At 41.5% G+C, this 21067-nt stretch overlaps 1 protein-coding gene across 1 annotated transcript; it reads right to left on the bottom strand.

Moving 5' to 3' along the window:
* Positions 1-583: 583 nt before the first annotated feature.
* On the bottom strand, positions 584-2287 carry LOC108598078. The gene has a single exon (XM_017984692.1). It carries the CDS (start codon positions 2285-2287, stop codon positions 584-586), a length of 1704 nt encoding a protein of 567 aa, XP_017840181.1.
* Positions 2288-21067: the final 18780 nt, after the last annotated feature.

Here is a 21067-nt window from a genome sequence, read left to right as displayed (position 1 = left end):
CAGAGGAACAGGCAGCTGCGGCAGCAACGTTTGCGCTCCTTGATTAGACGCGACGGCGGTAACGACAACAACAACACTAAAAACAACAGCAACAGCCAAACAGCTAACGACAGCAGCATGGGAAAATGTGCAATTTTGGCCAATAGTCAAAAGGCTCGCGCAGTGCACTGAAGTCTAGAGTCTGCCTGGCCTGACCGACCGAGCCTGGGCACATGCATTGCGAAAATTTTTATGCCTTCGTCTGGCAGCCAAGACGGCAATCAATGATACACCAAAGCCAAAAAAAAACAACAGCAATAGCGAAAAAATGAGCAGCAAAAAATAAACATTTGAACTACTTGCCCGAGCCTTTCACAAAAAAATAAATAAAAACAGTCAGAGCAGAGAGAGAGAGAGAAGGTGGCACTGGTAAATAATTAATGTTTGGCAATAATCGAAGACACCTTTAACGTGCCAAGCAGCAACAGCAGCAGCAGCAGCAGCAGCAAAATGTTGCAACGATACGACAAGTGCAGCCGCTGGTCATGCAAATGAGGCAATTGCCTCAACAGTTGTTGTTGAACTTTAGTTAAGTGTTTTGGCTTTATTGAGCAACATTTATTAACAAACTTTGTGTCCAGCACAGCTCACAGACAAAGCTAATGCCCGCCAGCAACATGCCTGCCAGCCAGAGCAATCCAGCTATATAATAATATTCCAAATCATTCGAGTTGACCTCCTGATACCAAGAGCTGCTGACAAAATGCAAGCGTCCACTTTGTATGCCATGGGTGAAGCCGTCGCTCTTCATTTTGAGTAAAATGCCCGCCTCGAACATGCGACGCACATACGCATTGAAGATCTTCAGATAGGGACGCCCAAAGGCCGCAGGCATAAAGAATGGCTGCTGATAGATCATCTGCGAGAGCTTTTGCAGCCGCGGCACGCGCAGGAATTTCTGCTGATAGAAAACAAACTCAATAGTGTCCTCAAAGCCGCTGTGCAAAATGCTGGTGTTCAATGCATTGCGATAGCTGTCCACAAGCAAATCCGGCGTAGGCTGCAGACGCTGCAGCAGCTCTGCATGCAGCTGCGGCAGCTGGCGCAGAAAATCGTAGCTCGACTGCTCCAGCGGCAACACATAGCTGGTGCCAGCTAAATCGCCAAAGCTATGCAGCTGCTTGTCATAAATGCCTGCAGCCAAAATGCTGGAAAGCTGCGCTAGATAAAGATTAGTGAACACTAATCCGGTGACAGTCATTAGCACATAGAGCAGCAGTCGTCGCGCTGCTGGTGGCGTCAACCAGTGACTGCCAGCGCTTAGAAAAAGCAGCAGACGCAGAATTTGCAGCAACGCGCTGCTGAGCTGCAGCTGTGGGCGGCAGAGCAGCCACAGCGCGCTGCTGCAGTAGAACAAAGTGAGCAGCAAGGCCAGCCAGCTGCTCCAGCCAAAAGGACGCACTAAATACTTGTATCTGGGCAGCAAACGTGCAGCCGGCGCCAGCAAATAGTTCTTCTCATGCCAAAGCATAACGCTGCCCGTATAATGCTCCGAGCTGGGCAGCAAATTGGGCAGAAAGTCCACCAGGCGCAATCTCAGCGCTTCATTTGCCTGCGCCAGCGTATCCAAAGTGCGTGTGTTAATGCTGCCATTGAAATGCGCTATAAAGTCCAGCACCATGCGCAGCATATAACCGGCGTAGACCAAACGCTGCCGCTGATCTCGAAATAGAAACGCACGCGGTGGCGCATTCGGCAAAATGCCGCAAGTGATGACAAAGCCATGAAAGTTCCACAACAAGTCGCGTGTGCGTTTAAAATATTGCGTTGTATTCTGCATTCTCAGCAGTCCCAGCTGCGGATAGGGCATGTAGCTGATCAGTTGCTGCGACTGCGGCAGCAACACCAATATATGCACCATGCCCTGACGCCAGCAATGCGCAAAGAGTTCATAGAGTGCCACCTCCGTGGCCTGTGGATAAATGAAGAGCACATGCAGCTGCTGCGCACGCCATAGCCAGTTGGTTAAATAGCTAAAGATGCGACTTCTATGCTCATCCTCTAGATATATAATTGTCAGCGCGTGCTCGCTAAAGTTGCCCGACAGCACAAGTGCAGGCGATTTGTTGCTCATACGCAGCGTTGGCAGCGCCGGCTGCTGCACTGGCAAATATTGTTCAACCAAACTACGTTCACTCAGCTCTATATATGCATTTAACTCCATGCCGTATAAGATATTCAGCTCTTTTATAGTTTGGCTGACAAAACTGCTCGCCAGCAGCGTTAGATTCGTATAAAATAAAGCCATGTTACTGCTGCTCCAAGCGTAGTCGGATTCGCTTTTATAGCAGCAGCAACAAAAGGACATTAATAATATAAAACGCTACTTGTGACATTTGTGTTAATTTATGCATTTACAGTGAAATAAATTCGGAGTCTTGAATATGCTTAAAATTTTATTTAATTCATAATTTAATAAGTTTAAATTTTACTGCATCAAAAGTATTGAAAATTGATTAGATTTAACTTTTCAAATGTGCACAGAGGCCTTAAAATTTAAAATTATTTTTTCTATGATATTTTTTATTGATTTATTTCATTGATTTATATTATGCTGTTGAAAATTTAATTTGATTTGAATTGAAAAGTGTTTAAATGTATTTAAATCTCAAATGTTGCATGTTTAATTAAATTTATTAAGCTAAATGTAACATGATAAGAGATTTGCCTTCCTTTATCAAGTTAAACTTGTGTAGTGCACAACAATTTCTTTCAGTGTGCTCGCACTAGCTCCAGCAAGAAGCAAATGGTAGCAATTGCCAGACCAACGAGCCACATAGCAAATGCATAATAATAAAAATCCAAATTATAGGTTTTCAGCGGGACACCCTCGCCACGCATTAGTTGCGTTATGCCGCCCTCAATGGCAGCACGCCAAGCATCGCTCTTCATTTTGGCCAGAATGCCGCAGTCGAATATGCGGCGCCAAAAAGAATTCAACATGCGCATGTAGGGCAAACCAGGCGCCACTAAAGTGCTCATGAGGGTGGACAAAACGCTTTGCTCAATGACCTTAAAGCGTGGCAGACTCAACAAGTGCTGCTGGTACAGTAAAGCCTCCAAGCGATCTTCATAATTGAGAAACATATAGCTGGTATTGAGGCTAACTTTCTCATGCTCCGACTCATCCAGCGGCAGCACTAGCACATTTTTCATTAGCGCAGCGGGCAGGACATCAACTTGCTGATAGAACTCATAGTAGTAATGATCGAATAGCAAAGGATAACGCGTATTTGCCAGTTGCTCCAAGTTATTGGGCTGCGGCTCATACAGCGTTATAGTTAACATAGTGGAGAGCAAGGCCAAATAGAAATTGGTTAATATAAAGCCAGCAAGTGTTAGCAGCACGTGTATGCACAACTGTTGCCAATTGTTAATGCTTGCCGCTGGCTGTGGCAAGTACAGCAAATGACGCAAGCTGCGCAGCAGCTGCTCACCCATTTCACTACCCGAACTGGCATATAGCATAGCCATGCCATAAGCTATAGTAGCCATAAGCGCTAGCCACAGACTCCACTTGAAGGGCTGTGCTAAATACAAATAACTTGCCAGCGGTTGCGCATGTGGCACGGCGGCAAAGTTATGCAGCTGATACAGCGGTGCAGTGGCAGTTAAATTCCAGTACAGCTCCTTGGGATAACAAATAAAATCCACATGCTTTGCTTCCAGCTCCGCAAGCACTGACTTAATGTCCTTTTTGATGGGCAATTTGAACTGTAGCGTTGCATTATAACGTTTGATAAACTCATTGATGGCAGCAAACAAATAACCATGCACTGCAGGCTCACCCTGACGATTTGTGTAGAAGATAATGCGTGGCAGTATGCTATAGCGAAAAGTGCGTATAGCAATGCCTTGTAGATCAAGCAGCTGTTGCTCGCGTTTTAAATAATCCTCAAGTTGTAGCAGACGCTGAGCTTGCGGCACAGGATACGGTTGATAGCTGTGTAGCTGCAAACTTTGATTTTGTATTTGTATCAGCAGCACATTAACGAATCCTTCATTAAAGCAGTATTCGTATAATTGCTGCTGTCATGCAACATTCTCTGCTATGAACACAATATGCAGCTCATGCAGTTGCTTTAATAGGCGTGGCAAGTATTTAGCCACAGCAGCATCTAACTGCGTTGACTTCAGCTGCACTATGATCATTGTTTTCTCACTGAAAGCGCCCAGCAGCTGAAATTGCTTAAAATTTGGTTTATCCAACTGCATTTGTAGCTTAGGCGTTTGCAGCTTTAGACTCTCCATATTTATAAATATATTTAGTTGCATTTTGTATGCCTCATTAAGCTGCTGCAGCACTTGTTTCAACTCCATGCTTGTAACTTCTATGCTGCAAGCTTGCAGCAATAATAAAACTATTAGTAAGGCTTGCATTTTAATCGAGAACTGTCAATTTGCTGCTTGTGGCACGCATTTATAGCTTGCAGCTTAACTCTTTGCTGGGTGTGGCTTAAGCGTTTAATGCTGCTCAAAAGCCAGCAAATGACTTGCAACATGGCTTATTGATAATTTACACTTGTAAATGCTATTTAAGCTGAAAGGGTTAAAAGCAATTAAAGCGAAGTGTTGAGCTTCAGCTGCTTCGTTATACAAACAATTGAACAGTAAGCGATTGACAAATGGATTAATTAATAATGTCTAATAATGATTTTAGCCTGACTTTTTATTTGATTTCATTTTGGCAGGACTGCGTTATGAGCTGCAAAATATTGAATCAATTAGCATTAAAAACTTATCAAATATTAAAATAAAACAAAACAATAGCATTTATAACATTTATTAATTAATATGCTCACATTTATATCATATAAAAATAGTTGCATTGTAATATCAAATTGAAAACATTCAATGAGCTTAGCTTCAAATAAAATGCTTACAAAATTGACTATAGCGTGTGTTTACTGTAATAAACATGTGCATAAACTTCTATTACCTGTTCTAATGCATAATTGCACATAATTGTTTGGTAAGCGCTTTATTTTGTATTTATATTACGTATTATTAGCGAATTAATAATTAATGGGTAAAGCGCCACCTTACCTGCTCCAGCAGAAAGCAAACCGTCGATATGGCCAAGCCAGCCGCCAATGTCATGAAAGCATAATAATAGTAGTCCAAATTATAGGTTACTATTTGTGGGTTCTCGGTGCGCATTAGCTTGGTCATGCCGCTATCGATTGAGTCCAGCCAGGAGTCCGTTTTCATCTTGGCCCAAACGCCCGAGTCGAACAAGCGACGCAGAAAGACATTTAATAGGCTTAAATAGGGAGTGCCCGCGGCCACTGGAAATGTCAAACAATTGTCCATAAAACTCTGCTTGATGAGCTTAAAGCGCGGCACTTTAAGCAAATGCTGCTGATAGAGTGTTAACTCCATGCGATCATCGTAGGCCATATACATATAGCTGATGTTTAGCTTTGAACGATGTTCCTCTAATTCCAAAGAAGGCGCAGCTTTCATGCGTGCAATGACAGGCAGCGGCAAGTCCTGATTGCTATTCAAATAGTAGTCCAAGTAGAATTCATCGATGAGCAAGCTATAGGGCACATTGACTAGATCCTGCAAAGTATTGGGCTGCGGCTCATAGAGTCCTGCGGTAAGCATGCTCGAGAGCTGCGCCAAATAAAAGTTGGTAATAATAAAACCCGCCAGCAGCAGTATAATGTGTATAAGCAGCTGCTGCCAATTGCTCCAATGCAGCGTTGTTTGTGGCAAGTAGAGTATGTGGCACCAGCTGCGCAAGAATTGTGCGCCCAGCTGTCGCCTGTAAACAGCGAAAAGCATAAGCGTGCCATAGATTGTAGTTGCCTGCACAATTAGCCACATGTTCCAGCTAAACGGACGTGTTATATATAAAAAGCTAGGCAAGGGACGTGCATGTGGCACGGCTATGTAATTCTTTATCAAATAAAGCGCCGCCGTAGCATCGAGCTGCCAATCATGGCGCTTGGGATAGCAAACAAAATCGAATTGCTTTTTTGCTAATGCCACAACGCCGGATGCATAATTCAGATCCGGTATATGCGGAAAAACTAAAGTGCCATTATGTCGCTTGATAAACTCAGTCATGGCAGCAAACATATAACCCTTTGTCACATACTGCCCGTGACGATTTTTATAGGCCAGCATGCGTGGTGGCACCATCACGAGTATAGTGCGTAAGGCAAGTCCTTGCAGATTGCGCAACTGCTGCCAGCGATTTAAATAGTCCTCAAGTTGTAGCAGACGCTGAGCTTGCGGCACAGGATACGGTTGATAGCTGTGTAGCTGCAAACTTTGCATTTGTATTTGTATCAGCAGCACGTTAATGAATCCTTCATTAAAGCAGTATTCGTATAATTGCTGCTGTCATGCAACATGCTCTGCTATGAACACAATATGCAGCTCATGCAGTTGCTTTAATAGGCGTGGCAAGTATTTAGCCACAGCAGCATCTAACTGCGTTGACTTCAGCTGCACTATGATCATTGTTTTCTCACTAAAAGCGCCAAGCAATCGAACGTTCGTCAGATTTGCCCTTTCCAATTGCAGCTGTAGATAAGGCGTTTGCATGTCCTGCAGCTTTAGAGTCTCCAGTTTGTTGTCATCAAAGTTTATGTATATATTCAGCTGCATGTTGTATGCCGCATTGAGTTGCTGCAACACTTGGCTCAGCTCATTGCCAGCTGCTACATTTAGCATAACCAGCAGGCACAATAGTTGCTTAGGCATTTGCAGTTCGCTGTCTGTTCAATATTTTAAAAGAAAATAGTTATTAAAGCTTATAATTATATTGAGTTGTTAATTCTATTTCAAACAATTTAAAAATAATTAAAACAAATCGTTTCCTATTATAAAGTCAGAGAGTTACTCTCTCTACCTTTGTTAATTATTTTCGATATTTGCTTTGATTAGTCTTATACATTTTGAATTGATTTGCAAGAATTTTATAAAATTTAATTTAATTTTATTATTTATTTATTTTCTTTTAGCAGTCGATGCTTGAGTCTTACTTTTCAAAAGGACACTATGACTGTTTAGGCCTAAGCAGCTTGCTTTTAAGCCAACTAACTGATGCTTATCGCCTGCGTTAACGGCAATTACACTTCACGTCATTGAATCAACAAGTTCATATTTACAAGCAAGTTCAAGTCGTGACATGCAGTTAACTTGACTCTTATCGCGCCAATCTGCTAAATGGCCCCTTGACCACGACCAGCGCATAATTGTTAACTGCGCCTTTTAGCCAAGTGTCATTGTTATTTTTAATACAAATTGACTTTGGCTCTAAGGCAAAATATTATTATTATTAAATTTGTATGCATGTAAGCTGCTTGAGCTGTTGTAAGAAATTATGTCAGTTGATTGGCATGTACAGATTTTCAGTTTTGATTTTGGCTGTGCATGCCAAACTCGTTAGCCGACAACATCAATAGCACAGCAGCAACAGCAACAACAGCAGCAGTCAGAGTAACGATTGCCAACAATTTAAAATTGAAATCGCTCATAAATTCTGTCACTAATTGTAAAGAATGGCAGACCTTGAATTCAAATCAGCAACTCAGTCAGCCCAATGGCTACTGCTAGGCAAATGTCTTGCAAAAAAAAAAAAAAAATTATGAAGCTACGCAAAAACTAATAGCAACAACAGCAAACAACAACAATGAGGCATGACTATGCGCTGGCCATTGTATTTGGAAAATGACAATAAATAAATATAAATTTCAAAGGCAAACATAAAGAGCTATTGACTGTTGACTTTTATGAACAATTAGGCGGCAGCCACTTAAAGCAACGAATATATGTAGATATAGTTACGCAGATATAGATGCAGATACAGATAGACACAGAATGCTGAGAGATATATGCATATAATGCTTAGCTAATGGCCCGCCCGGCCATGCTCTGTCTCTGCTGTCTGGACTCTATGGGCCTGGCACATATAACTGCAATTGATTAGATCGACAACTGACAACAGTTGCTGTTGCTGTTGTTGTTGCTGTGGAGGCGTGGCAAAGTTATGTGACTTTAATTAAAGAATGCTTAATAGTAAAATAAACTAAATTATAACAATGCAGTTTGCATTATGAAATGCATAAAATTGTAGAATTTAAAAAATATATCAATTTTACTTATAAAACTTTTACTGATGACGTTGACCTGTTATATATCAATAATACTAATAATTAACTTAAGAAACTCGAAGAACTGAAATTATTAAATAAATATTCAAAGCAAAATTAAAATTAGTACTTTCTTGTTGGCGTTGTGTTGTCCTGATAATCCAGAGGTTCGCAATATTGTGAGCTTTAGCCTTCTTCTAAGCTCTCCGCACACTGAATGTAAATAAAAACTGAGCAAAATAATTATTGTTGCACTTTTTTAATACTATTAATATACTATTCCATTCACGTGGCGCAATATGTAATTATTTTGGTGCCATACACATCACTGTTTATTGATTCATTTGTATAATAGTTTGTTGCTTTTGTACTTTAAAATATATTTTTGTACTTTAAATTGTATTTTTGCTGCTTAAAATTTATTACGCTTAAACAAAATTATGACTATAGCTTAAGCATTCGTCAACTCTCTTTAAGTTTCAATAGATCGCTATGTGGATTCTTATTTCAACTAACTTATGATTGTATTTTAAATTAAATATATATAAATTTCATTTAAAGCATAAAGAGCTATTGACTGTTGACTTTTATGAACAATTAGGCGGCAGCCACTTAAGGCAACGAATATATGCAGATATAGTTACGCAGATATAGATGCAGATACAGATACTGAGCTGAGCTGAGATATATGCATATATGCTTTGCTAATGGCCGGCCATGCTTGTCTCTACTGTGTACTCTATGGGCCTGGCCAACAATAAACTGCAATTGATTAGATCGACAACTGCAGCACGCAACTGACAACAGTTGCTCTGTGGTTGTTGCTGCTGCTGCTGCGGTGTGGGGGCAGGCAGCTTATTGAGGGCGTTGCAAAGTTGTGTGCCTTTTGGACTTTAATTAATGCATTCAAAGCATTTATGCAAATGGCGGGAAATAATTTATCACCCATTCAAGACGCAACAGCAACAATTGTAATGACTACAGCAACAGCAATAATAACAACTATGAGTACATGCAGCCAAGCATTGCAATATGCTGTTCATTAGCGTTGAGCCCACACAATGTTGGGCGTGGTCACATTTGCCACAAGTCGTCAATATGTTTGCCATTTGTATATTTTGTATGTTTTGGAGGCGGCATCGTTTGATTTGCCGATTGTTGCTGCACTTTATATAATTAGTACTTAATTTATAATTTTTGTTGCACACAATTGTGTGCAAAAAAGAAAAATCAGCGCAAGGCTGTAAAATTTAATAGTCAGCTTGTGTGTGGGTGTGGAAAATATGCGCATATTTTTTATAACAACAACAACAACAGCAGCAATTTGCTTAACAAGTTCACAGTCGCTTCTTAATAGTTTTTATTAGTATTTCGCTTGTCAATCCGTTAGCAACGCCCACCAACGATTCGACACCCACTTTTATGCGCGCATTAAAATAACAATCATCTATCAGTTACTTATCGCTACATCATGCTGGCCCCCAAATCTCCCGCCTGCTGGGCGCACCCACTTGTGGCAATCGCTGCCCAACGATCTGTTTAAAGTCTAAGTATGCCCGCGGGCGACACTTGAATTATTTCTGCAGTCAGAGTTGAAACTGTAGCCGTAAAATCAATTTGCTCAAAAACGTCTACAACTTTATCTTACTGTTAGTTGAAGTTCGAGTTGCTGTTGTAGTCAAATGCCAATGGACAGCAACTTCATCTTCCAGCCAGCCAGCCAGCCAGTCAATCAACAAGCTACGCTTGAAAAACACTCGAAAAATATCTGTTATCGCCTTGGCCATATCAATTGACTTTTGGGGGCAACATAAATTATATGGCCCACAACCATCAGACATCAGCAGACAGTGCCAAAGACAATAATTCAACAGCTATGACGTGCCGAGTGCGCGCTGCACTTTAAGCATTGCTATTGCTATTGCTATTGCTATTTTGAGCGCATGAGCGAGCGCACTTGCAACTAATGTTAGATATTTGGCTAAATGGGTCAAAGATTTGCAGCGCGGGCTGCTTGTTGTTATTTTTTGGGAAAGTTATCTGGCCAGTGGGGCAGTTGATAATGGTTTCATCGTTGAGTTTATTGGCGTGACTGGGGTTAATCAAAAAATTGCTGACCCTTGCCTGGGCCTCTCAACCTGCTGAGGCGTAGCTAAAGCCAATGGCTTGAGCATAGACAAGCGTATGCATTAAAATTAATTGGCTAGCATAAGAAAAAAGTACAAAAACAAAAAATAACTTAATCAGTGAGTAGGCGACGGGCGTTGGTCAAGTGGCTATAACTGTATGTGTGTGTGTATGTGTTTGCCAAATTAATGGGCCATAAACATTGCTACGGTATAAGTCAAAGCGATTGTGAGTCTAATTTGTCGCTTGCCAAGCCAATCAGACTGCCAGCAGCAACATGTTGCTGGCAACAAGTGCCATAACAACAGCAACATTTCTGATTGTGTGTGTGTGTGTGTGTGACTGTCAATTGCTGACATTTGCAACGCTCCAATATGTTTGACATTCATTGGCAAGCCGCATGTTGGCAAGTGGCCTGACATTTTGCCGTTTGCATAACAGCAACATCATCAGCGCTAACAGCAACAGCAACACTAAACAGCCATAACAAGCTGCAGCACATCAACTCTGATTGCACTTGTTGCACAGTTGCAAATGCAAATGCAACAACTGTTGTTGTTGTTGCTGCTGTTGTGCGTCAACATATCATGTTTAGCTTAAATGACTGAAAAACAACAACAAAAACTTTTACGCGCGTATTTCTCTCTTTTTTTTATTTATTTGCTGCTGCGTTTATGTTTATGGCTTCCATGCATTTGGCCATAAAAACCAGCCATATAAACGCGCATTTAACAATAATTGTTGATTGATTGCCGACAATTTGCAGGCGCTTTTGACAGCCTCTTAGCCAGCTTGCAGGTGTTGCCTTGTTTTCCATTCAATGTGTCGTTGACTTTTAAGCTTTTGTTTGTCTGTGACAGGCTTAAGTAGCTGAAATTTGTTAAAAATAGCATTTGAAATGATAGCAGCAGCAACATGTTGCAGCTTGAACTTAAGCAGCTTAAGCAGTTGACTGCAATTTGTTTAATAAAATCAAACATATTTATTGTTGCTTATTGATTGCTAATTGTTTGACTTGCCCCTGAATTCCAGCATTATCTAAAGCGCTTTGTTACTTGACTTTTTAGCGCGTAATTATCGCTAAAGCGTTTTGTAAAGCGCGCGCCCAGCTTGGCCAACAACAACAACAGCAAATAACTTGCGGCGTGTTAATAACCATACAAAGCAACTTGCAACAAACCAAAAGCAAAACCAAAATCCAAAAAAGCGTTTGCAAGGCACGCAAACTAAGCCATAAAAATATATTTAACACACCCTCTGACAAAGCTGTTAACAGCGTAAAATGCGTAGGATAAAGCCATAAAAAGTGTATTTACTTGCTATGTTGTTGTTGCTGTTGTTGTTGCTGTTGCGACTGCAGCGACAACTGACGACGAGTTGTTGGCAATTTTTCTTTTTAGCGCTGCAGCGACAAACGACAATTAAAATGCAAACAAATTGAATGTGTGTGTGCGCGTGTCTATGTCTGTGTGTGTGTAAAGGTTTGTCTAAGTGTTTTGCGCCATAAAGTCCCGCACTTCATTTGGCCAGCCGCAAGAGCAACATGGACACGTAGTTGCTGCTGCTGTTAGCAGTTGTTGCTGTTGCGCACGCGCGCAACATTTTTGTTTGGCTGCGGCGAAAGTTGGCGTGCCGTTATTTTAATTGCAACATGTTGCCCGGTAATTTGTCTGGCACTCGTAAATGTTGTGACGCTAATTGCCCAGCAAACCAGCAACACTCCCAGCAACCAGCAACACACGTGTGGGCAGCAATTGATTTGAGTTTCGAGCCCAGTGTGAACGCCCTAAACCACAAAAACCGCAGCTAATCAGCCGCAGCGCACTCCCCCAACTTCAAATGCACGGACCCTGCAGCACACGCATTAACCTGTCAACGTGGCCAACTTTGCAACACGTTTAGTGCAACAGCAACAACAACAGCAACGGCATCAAAACTTAATCTATAAGCAGTAATCAAATTTGTGCTTGCAGCTAAGAAACGTCGCGGCCCGCCATGCCACACAGCCCATAATTATGCAACACATGTTCTCGGCAACAATTGGCCATAATTTAGTCAATAGGTAATTGACTGAGCGCGTTGCGGCCGCTGCTCAAACTGAGCCCATGCCTTGGCCTATCATTAAGCCAACAATTCCAAGCGCTCTCTGTTGCACTTGACGCGCTAAGCAAAAGGCGCACAGTAGTCGTCGCACTGATTGGCAAGGCCCAAAGCAATTGTGGCCTGCCTGCCTGGCTGCCTGCTGCCTGAGCTTGGGCGCCTTGTTTATTTATTTCTAGTTAGACGCACATTAACTTGCCACTGCTTACTTAATTGTATGATAGTCGCTCTCGCTCTCGCTCTTTTTATCGCTCTGGCTCTGACTCTGGCTCTGGCCTTTGTGGCATGGCAAATAGCTGTGCTGCATTCTTTGTGTGTGATATGCAAGCTGAAAGATCAGTGAGCAACGCTGCGCTCGCGTATCCTTGAGGTAATTGCAGTGGCTTTAATGATTGAAAAGTAGTCAAAGCCGAGATATGCACAATGATTGAGATTGCTCTTTAATTTGCGGAAATTGTTAGAAAAACGCTGCTGCAGCAGCAATGCAGCTGAACAGCAACAGCAACAGCAGCAGCAGCAACTTTGCTTTAAGCCTTGACTTATAAATATTTTAGCTTAATAAATTTATCAGTTATCAAATTTACGCTCCCTTTTAATTCCCACAGCAGCAGCAGCAGCAATTGCAACTGGCGCTCCCTTTGCCAAGTTGCACTGTTATCCGATCTGTTGGCCATATTTGTTGCACACTTCACTTAATTTGTGCCACTTTATACACCTACAAATGTCACTCAAAGCAACAAGCGCAAAAAACATGTTAATTTAGCAAAACAACAAAACTTTAAATACTCCCAAAACGACAACAACAACAACAGCAGCAGCAGCAACTACTGCTGCAGCAACAATAACAATAGCCAATATACAAAATGTTGCCGAAAAAGGCAGCAAGTTGCACAGCCAAATGCAGAGCGCATGAAACAAAAAAAACTGCGACGAGATCACAAGTCACGATAATGATAAATCGCAGCTAAACATTTAGCCGGGGTTACTGTTGCCAGCCAAAAGGTCGAGGGTGTTATACCGACTACAACAACAACAAAAATGTAGCGCAGTAGCAACATTAAAAAAAATTTATTTACTCATTGTACTATAAACAAATAAATAATAGCAAAAGAAAATCTGAGCAGCCAACAACGTGTCACAGTTCGTGAAATAACAATAGTTCACAAACAGCTAGAGCGCACTGTAGCCTTTTGAGGAGCAGCGCCTAGAGCTACAGATAGAGAGAGAGAGAGAGAGAGAGAGCGCGCAATAGATCGGTATCTCAATGAGTTGACGATTGAGTCGAGACTGCTGGCCTGGCTAAGTTTTAAAAACTGTCGACTTGTCATTCGATTGGCTTCTGTGTTGCAAGCGGGAGGAGGGGGCTGGCTGAGGCAAGCTGCTGTGCATGCCACATATTGCCTTAGTTTATGTTGATTGCTTATGACAACAGCAACAGCAACTGTGCAGCTTTTGCTTTATTTATATTTATTTAAACAAAATATAAAGTGTATGCATTTATTTATTTATTTAGATTTTTTTTTATGCGCTGCATAAATTATGAATGTTTATTTTAATGCATTTTGCAGTTTGCTGTAAAAGGTCAACAGCAGCCGCATTTGAAGTTGATTTTTATGCAGATTTGTGATTCGCCTTCGTGTTTGTCTATACATATATATTTGGATCGATGTTTATATATAAATTATTTTTTGGTCGCGTCACGACGTAAACGACCCAAATTTATATTTTTTTTGCGCCAACTTAGTTATGGCAAATGCCGCTGAATAAAGTTATTGTTTATGCTAGATTGGCTGCTTGACATTTGTATGGGATAGCAACATTTTTAATTAGCGCTAATTGAAGCTTGCGTAGTGTTTCTATAATTAAATGATAAGCTGCTATTTTAATGCATTGTAATAAACGCGCATGTTGCTGTCGTTTGTGAGCATAAATAAACTCGTATAGCTAAATGAATGATGTTTATCTGCAGCCACTGTAGCTGCTGCTGTCCGTTGTTGCCACATAATGTGGCCAATAAAGTTAAGGCACGACAAAAGACGCATTCTGCTTGCTACTTAAGGCCAATAAATCTAAGCAGCTGCACTTTTCAACTCATCGGCCAAAAGCGAAAAAATATATAAGACGACGGCAACAACTTAGGCCAACAATGTCCTCCATGTCTATGCGATTGTCATCAGCAACAGCAACGGCTTTATCACAGTTGTTGTTGTTGTTGCTGAGTGTCTTGGCATGTAATAAGTTTCGAAATGATGCTGCAATTACCCAGCAACAACATCAGCACTATCACATTGATAAAATAGCCTTGAGTGTTGCTGTCAACTGTAGCTGGTTGTTGTTGCTCAGCTGCGTGTGGGGCAACTCATTAGTGGCATTTGACCCCACATGCACTTTCGCATGATTGAATTGGCAAGAGAACAGCAACAAGCGCAGCAAGCTAACGAATTTTTGTTTGCCTGTCAACACACACGCGGAACTGCGGCCTGATGCTGTTGCTGAGGCGCAAAGTTGCCAAGCAACAGCGTCAAATTTAGCCAGCAGGCAACAACTGTTGTTGCTACACATGAGCGCTGTGAGCTGTGAGCTGAGCGCTGAGCGCTTAGAGAGGGCGTATCGCTTGGCATTTTGTAATCAACGCTATGCAAATGCTGCAGCATAAATTAAACAACAAAATGTTGCTCCCGTTGTTTGGCTGCAGGCGCAATTGGCAGCGTTGAGCAGCGATTGCTGCTGATTTGACACCTTGCCGCGCCACGTTGCAGCCGCCAGGCTGTGAATTTGTTTAAGCATTTATCTGTCGCCTGGCCATCGCATTTTGGTTGCCACTATTTTTGTGATTAGCGTTAACAGCGCTTTCCGGCCAAAATGTCAGGCATTTGCTTGCTGATAAATTGTGACGATAAGTGAAGCGCAAATGTGGCATGAAATAGTTGTGTGTGTGTGTGCAACATAAAAACAATTTACAGCTGTGCAGCCATAACTCAGCTCATTGTCGACCCACACACTGACCCGCAGCAGCGCTCACTGGAAGTTGCTGCTGCTGGCGCTGCTGCTGAGGCGTCAGCCCAGAGGTCAGCAAGCGGTTGCAGCAATTTGTCAATTTCATAATTCCAGCGGCATGCGGCAAAGAATGTAAGCAAACTACCAAGTTGCAAGTTGACTTGACTGTGGCCGCCACACACGTGACTGTTCATAAAATAAAATACTTAGAACTGCGACTGCGGCTCAATGGAGGCCAAGTCGAAGGCCAGAGAGTCACATGTGAAAGTCAAATGCCAGCAAGTCCTGTTGCTGTTGCTGTTGTTGCTTGGCAACTATGTTGCTGCTGCAACTTTTATTATAGTTGGCAGCAACATGTTTGCCTGGCACTTGCAATCATTGTTGCAGTTGTTGTTGTTGTTGTCGTTACGTTGCATTAGAATAGGGCAACAAATCATCTCCATTAACCTAAACAAAACTGCGCATACAATCGCGGAACGTGCATCTGCAACACGCCAGAGCCAGTCGCGGCCCAACTCAGCTCAGCTCTGCCCTCCTCTGATGGTGGTCTACAATAACCAAAAAAGAAAAAAAAAAAAGCACAAATAAAAAAGCAGCGCAACAGCAACATGCAACAAGCATAAAACACATAGCAAAGGTGGTAAAATTGGTGTCACTTGTCACGTAGAACGTTAATTGTGAAACGGAAATGCTGCTACGTGCCTGTTGTTGTTGTTGTTGCTGTTGTTGGCTGTGTGGCACGCCTAGACAACATGTTGCAAGTACAAGATTTTAGCTGCGCAGCTCTCCAACTGCATAATTTGCGTCATCGCAGCGGCTGCTCCTTGTTGTGAAAATTGAAAAATGAAATCAAGATACAAACAAAATATGTCACGAGTGCAATACTCAAATCAAATGCCCCCCATCTCTCCCGCCACAGCCCGCATTGACATTTGCATATGTGTGTATGTGGATAATTGAATTGTTGCCCAGCAAAGAGTAAACAACATTTATGCGGACACTCATGAGACCAACAGTCGCTGCTGTCCAAATGACAATTTAGTAAAGCAGCAAGCAAAACAAAGCAAAAAGCGTAGTAAAAATGCAAGTGTCTCCTCCACATGCTGCATGGAATTCGGGCAGGCTGCTCCGGCTGCTGCGGCAGGCAGTTAGTTATTCAACAGACAGACACATTTGGCTGTCATGTGAGGGCGCCGTAGGCAGCAAAAAAGCAACAGCAGCAGCAGCCGCAGCAGCAATAAGACAAAAAAAAAAAACGACCGTAGCATAAAACCAATCAGAAACGCAAAAATCTCTGACAACGTAACTGCAGTTGGCGTTGCACAGTTGCGCGATTAAAGTCGCGTGGGCGCAGGCGCAACATGACGGCCAACAAAGATTCGTATGCCAAGCCATCAAGTGAGCGAGCGAGCGAGTGGTGGGGTGGGGGTGAGCCACTGCTGTGGCTCACATTGGGCAGGCGACACTCGAACGTTTAAGCGATTGCCGCTGCCGTCCTACGGCTGCTGCCAACTTGCAACTTGCCACAAAAAACGGGCTATGCATGTGCGGGCTTTTGTGATTGGATTTATGTTAATTTCTGACGAGATTTGTGCAACGCTTTTTAGCTGCCGTTTCTTGTAGCGCCTTGTTGTTGCAAGTTGCTGCTGCTGCTGTCAGCTGACGGCCTCTACCAGTTGCTTAAACTGTTTTGTGTGCGTAATTAAATGGTGACATTTCTGATTGCAAAGTGTTTGGCTGCGCTGTCTGCAGGCTACGGCATTTAATTGAGGTCCATCAGCTTAATATCAAATGGATAATGTCCTAACGCTTATGTTATAAGTTTAACGATTTAAAAACTCATTTAATAATACAAACAATTAGTAAAATATTTTTGAATATATTAGTATAATTTATATAAATAGAATATAAAGTAAAGCATAGTAAAAATGATTTCTGTAATATACATACATTTTGTATTAAATAAAAATCAGCAACTTATAATATAAAGTTTAGGTATTTAATAAGCTAGGTATTAAGTATTAAATAAAAAACAGTAACTAGTAAAATAAAGTTTAGGTATTTTATTAATTTATTGTATTGTAGTATTTGCAATTTTACAAAAGTAGAATATTATTCTAAATACTTTTCCTTTTCCACTTTCAGCTACACAAAAATTTTATGTGTTTCATAATAATCATTTGCTATTTCAATCAAATAATATTAAAAGCTCTAAACACGCATTTCAATTAAAATTGACTAACATTATTATTTTATTTTGATATTAACCGATAAGCAACCTTCGTGCCATTCGGTTTTAATACCTTCTAAAGTCTTGTATACTGTCATTGGTATTATTAACTTTGTAGTCTGAGACTATTGAAATTTGTGGCATTTGCCGCATGTTTTTGTAGGCAGCTAACAACTAACTGCCTGACACCTGCAACATCCATGCCACGACAGCAACTAGGCCTGTACAAATGCCACACACACACATAGACACACACACACACAGACAATGAGTCAAAGCCAAACTGTCTCGCCTGTTCAAAAAGCTGAAGCCGCAATTGCATTGTCTGACGCACAGCAACAATTGCTGCTGCTATTGCTATTGTTGCTGTTGCTGGTTGCAGTTACCTGCGCTGGCTGCTGCAGCATCGCATTACATGGCAACAATTTTGAAAACAATCAACAAATAACTTAAAATAATTTTCTAGCCATTTGTGTGCAAAGTTGAAGTTTTTACGACTGCGGCGTGTGGCTTTCTGTGCACTTGTTTGCCTCTCTCTCTCTCTCTAGCCGTCTCCCCCTCTCTCTCTCGCGCTAGCTTGTGTTAAGGCGCTGGCTTGCAGACCGCTCGACGGTTTTGTCAGTTCTCTGTTACTCTAATGGGTCTCATAATTTTTGAATTATGCAGTTGTTGTAAGGCTTTATTTTTATTTCATTTTTTTTTGAATTTTTTTTTTTTGTTTGCTAGCCTGACAATACATAAATTTGTCTTTGAAGTGGGCCCAAAAGGCCGACGACAACAACTTTGGCGAGAAAATCATTGTTGTTGCTATTGTTGTTGCTGTAGCATTGCAATTGCTGCTGCTGCTGCAGCTTTGCTGATGTCTTGTGTCATTGCTTGATTAGTTTTTAATTGTATGATTTATGGCGCAGGCTTTTGTTTATTTTTGTATAATTTTATAAACAATTTTTTTTGTTGCTTGTTTTTTTTTTTTTTTGCATTGCATAAAAGCGCATGCCTATGTTAACTAATGCTAATAACGCGCGCAATTTAATTGAGAAATTAGCATTAAACATTGCTGTGTGTTAAATGCCCCAAAGACAATCTCTCTGTGCCCCCTGCCTCTGTCTCTTTCTCTGTCACACATGTGTCATTCATTTCAAAAGACAAGACACGTTAATGCTCATCAATCTTGGGGCATTTATAATTTGCTGATTTATTAGCCAAGTTGACACGAAGCGACATTTTGCTTTTAACAAATATTAACATAAGAGAAAAAAAAAATAACAAATACTCACTTGCGCTTAAAGCACCGCCGGGCAATAGCTGCAGCTGCTGCCCACACGCTCCACAGCGCTGTGGCATTTGCCAACATTTTCTCACAACGCCCACAAAAAGCAAACACAACAGATAGATAGATATATACGTTTATATAGAAACGTAAAGCAAACTTGAGCTTAAATTCATTTCCAAGTGCTACATAAAGGCCAAAGCAAAATGCAAGCAAAATGCTTCACAACGGCCTCTGACTTGCTGTAATTTGAAAAATTAATAAAGTCGTTTGTTATGCAAAGTGGCAGCCACTGTGGGTGTGTGTGTGTGTGTGTGAGAGGGTTGCAAGCCAAGCCTAAACTGCAGCCACAAGAACTGTGGCAAGCCCATGAACATTGAAGCTTGCAAATGAAATTAAAAAGAAGCTTTTGCTCAAAAGGGAAAAGCAGAAGTTATGGACACACTAACTAATGCCAAATTCAAATGCCACACATAACTGGGTCAAAGCCAATTAACCCTAGTCTATGCTTAGGCCATTAGGCAGGCTGCCTTGGCAGCTGTGGCAACTTTCGAGCCAAGTTGACAACCAAGTGCAGGCAAATGTATCATAAATTTTCATATAATTTTTGTAAGTCTCGTTTGCAGCAGCGGCAAATGCAAGTGCAAAGCCATGGCGCAGACACTTGCAGCTGCAACGGCAGCAACAACAAAGAGCACTTGTAGTTAATTTTTCACAACTGACGGCAAATTTTTGTGCAATATGCAAGTTTTTGGCCATAAGGGGGTCGCAGTCTGCAGCAGCTCGGGGGGGCAATTGACCTGTCGCCAGGTGCAAGACAACATAAAGCGCCAAAGACTTTTGACTTTTTCGAAAAACACACACAAGCAATTGCTAGAGACCTTTATATAAATAAATATTATTCCTTGTGGCGATAATTAATGCTGATCAAAATAAAGCGACAAAAATGTTTGTGTTGCAAGCAGCAATCCGGTTCAATTATTGTACGCAAAGGAATTTATATACATAACGTACTATATTTGTAGATTTTCTATAACAGCAAATTGGAGCAGTTCCATTTCGCACAGACAGCTGCAGGCTGTGTGCACTACATAGTTGGAGTTGCAGACCCCGCCGGTGTGCTCAACGGAATTGAACTGAACTGACAGTACATTTGTACCGAATTCTCAGGCTTGTTAATTGCTGTTGTCAGTTTGGCGTGTTTATTTATAAATAAATGTGTGTGTGTGTGTCTGCAGAAAAAAATATACATAATAATATAGCAAGAGCTGCTGTTGTTTTTAGCTAATTTATGCGTAGCGAAGTGCGAATCAGTAGATTAGCTCAGAAATATGTGCGAAAAATTAATTGAAATTGCATTTGCAGTTTGCAGATTTGCAACTTTAGCATTGTCTGAAATATATTTGTGACCATTTGACAACCAACTATTAACTATGTGCCACAGTTCACAGTTAATAACCAACTTGGTGCACAGGGTGTTGAATTCCAAATTACACGAACAAACTCGTCGAGCTGCCGCCGCACACTCGCGCTTAGAGCCAAACGTTATAATCTTGTTGCATATATCAAAAATATATATGTACGCTATATATATATATGTACAAACTAAAAATTGGTTGTCTCTGCGCCGTTTGCTGCCGTTTATTAAAAACAAATTAAAATGCAGCAGACGCCCGAGGGCTAACGGCCTCAACGCTGACCACCCATAAACAAGCCAAGCTGAAAATTCACTCAAGGCGTTAAATGGAAATCGAGGCTGCCTCGCCGCGCTCCCCTTGCAACACATTAAATACGCATTTGTTATGTGGCATGTTGCAAGTGGCAGCGTTGCAGGCAGGCGTGCAGACTCGTCGATATTTCATTTGTTTCTCTAGTTGCCAAACGTTTAATCTTGTTCTTCGGTTAACTCTATTTAAAATTGCAGCCCAATCCCGACTCGCAGCACTTGCGGCAATTTTTTAACAATCGTAATTACAATTACAATTGTTGCAACATGGAAATGTACTTTTAAATGGCGCCCAGTAACAAGCACAAGCACAAACGGGGTCTTGACTCTTTGGGCTACCGTTAGTTCGGCCAATCGTGGCCAAAAATGAATGACAATCGCTCTGGAGTGACGCACACGAATTGACCAACTGACTGACTGACTGACTGCCAGCCAGCCAACTATCTCGCTCTAACACACGCCTAGTGTTC

Source organism: Drosophila busckii, chromosome 3L (genome assembly GCF_011750605.1).
Source record: "Drosophila busckii strain San Diego stock center, stock number 13000-0081.31 chromosome 3L, ASM1175060v1, whole genome shotgun sequence".
NCBI lineage: Eukaryota > Metazoa > Arthropoda > Insecta > Diptera > Drosophilidae > Drosophila > Drosophila busckii.
The sequence above is the reverse complement of the archived record's forward strand: the minus strand, read 5'-3'. Positions and strand labels throughout refer to the sequence as shown.

What these genes read in the sequence shown, in the direction of transcription:
- LOC108598078 (XM_017984692.1), bottom strand. Translation starts at nt 2,287, where the DNA reads ATGGCTTTATTTTATACGAATCTAACGCTGCTGGCGAGCAGTTTTGTC.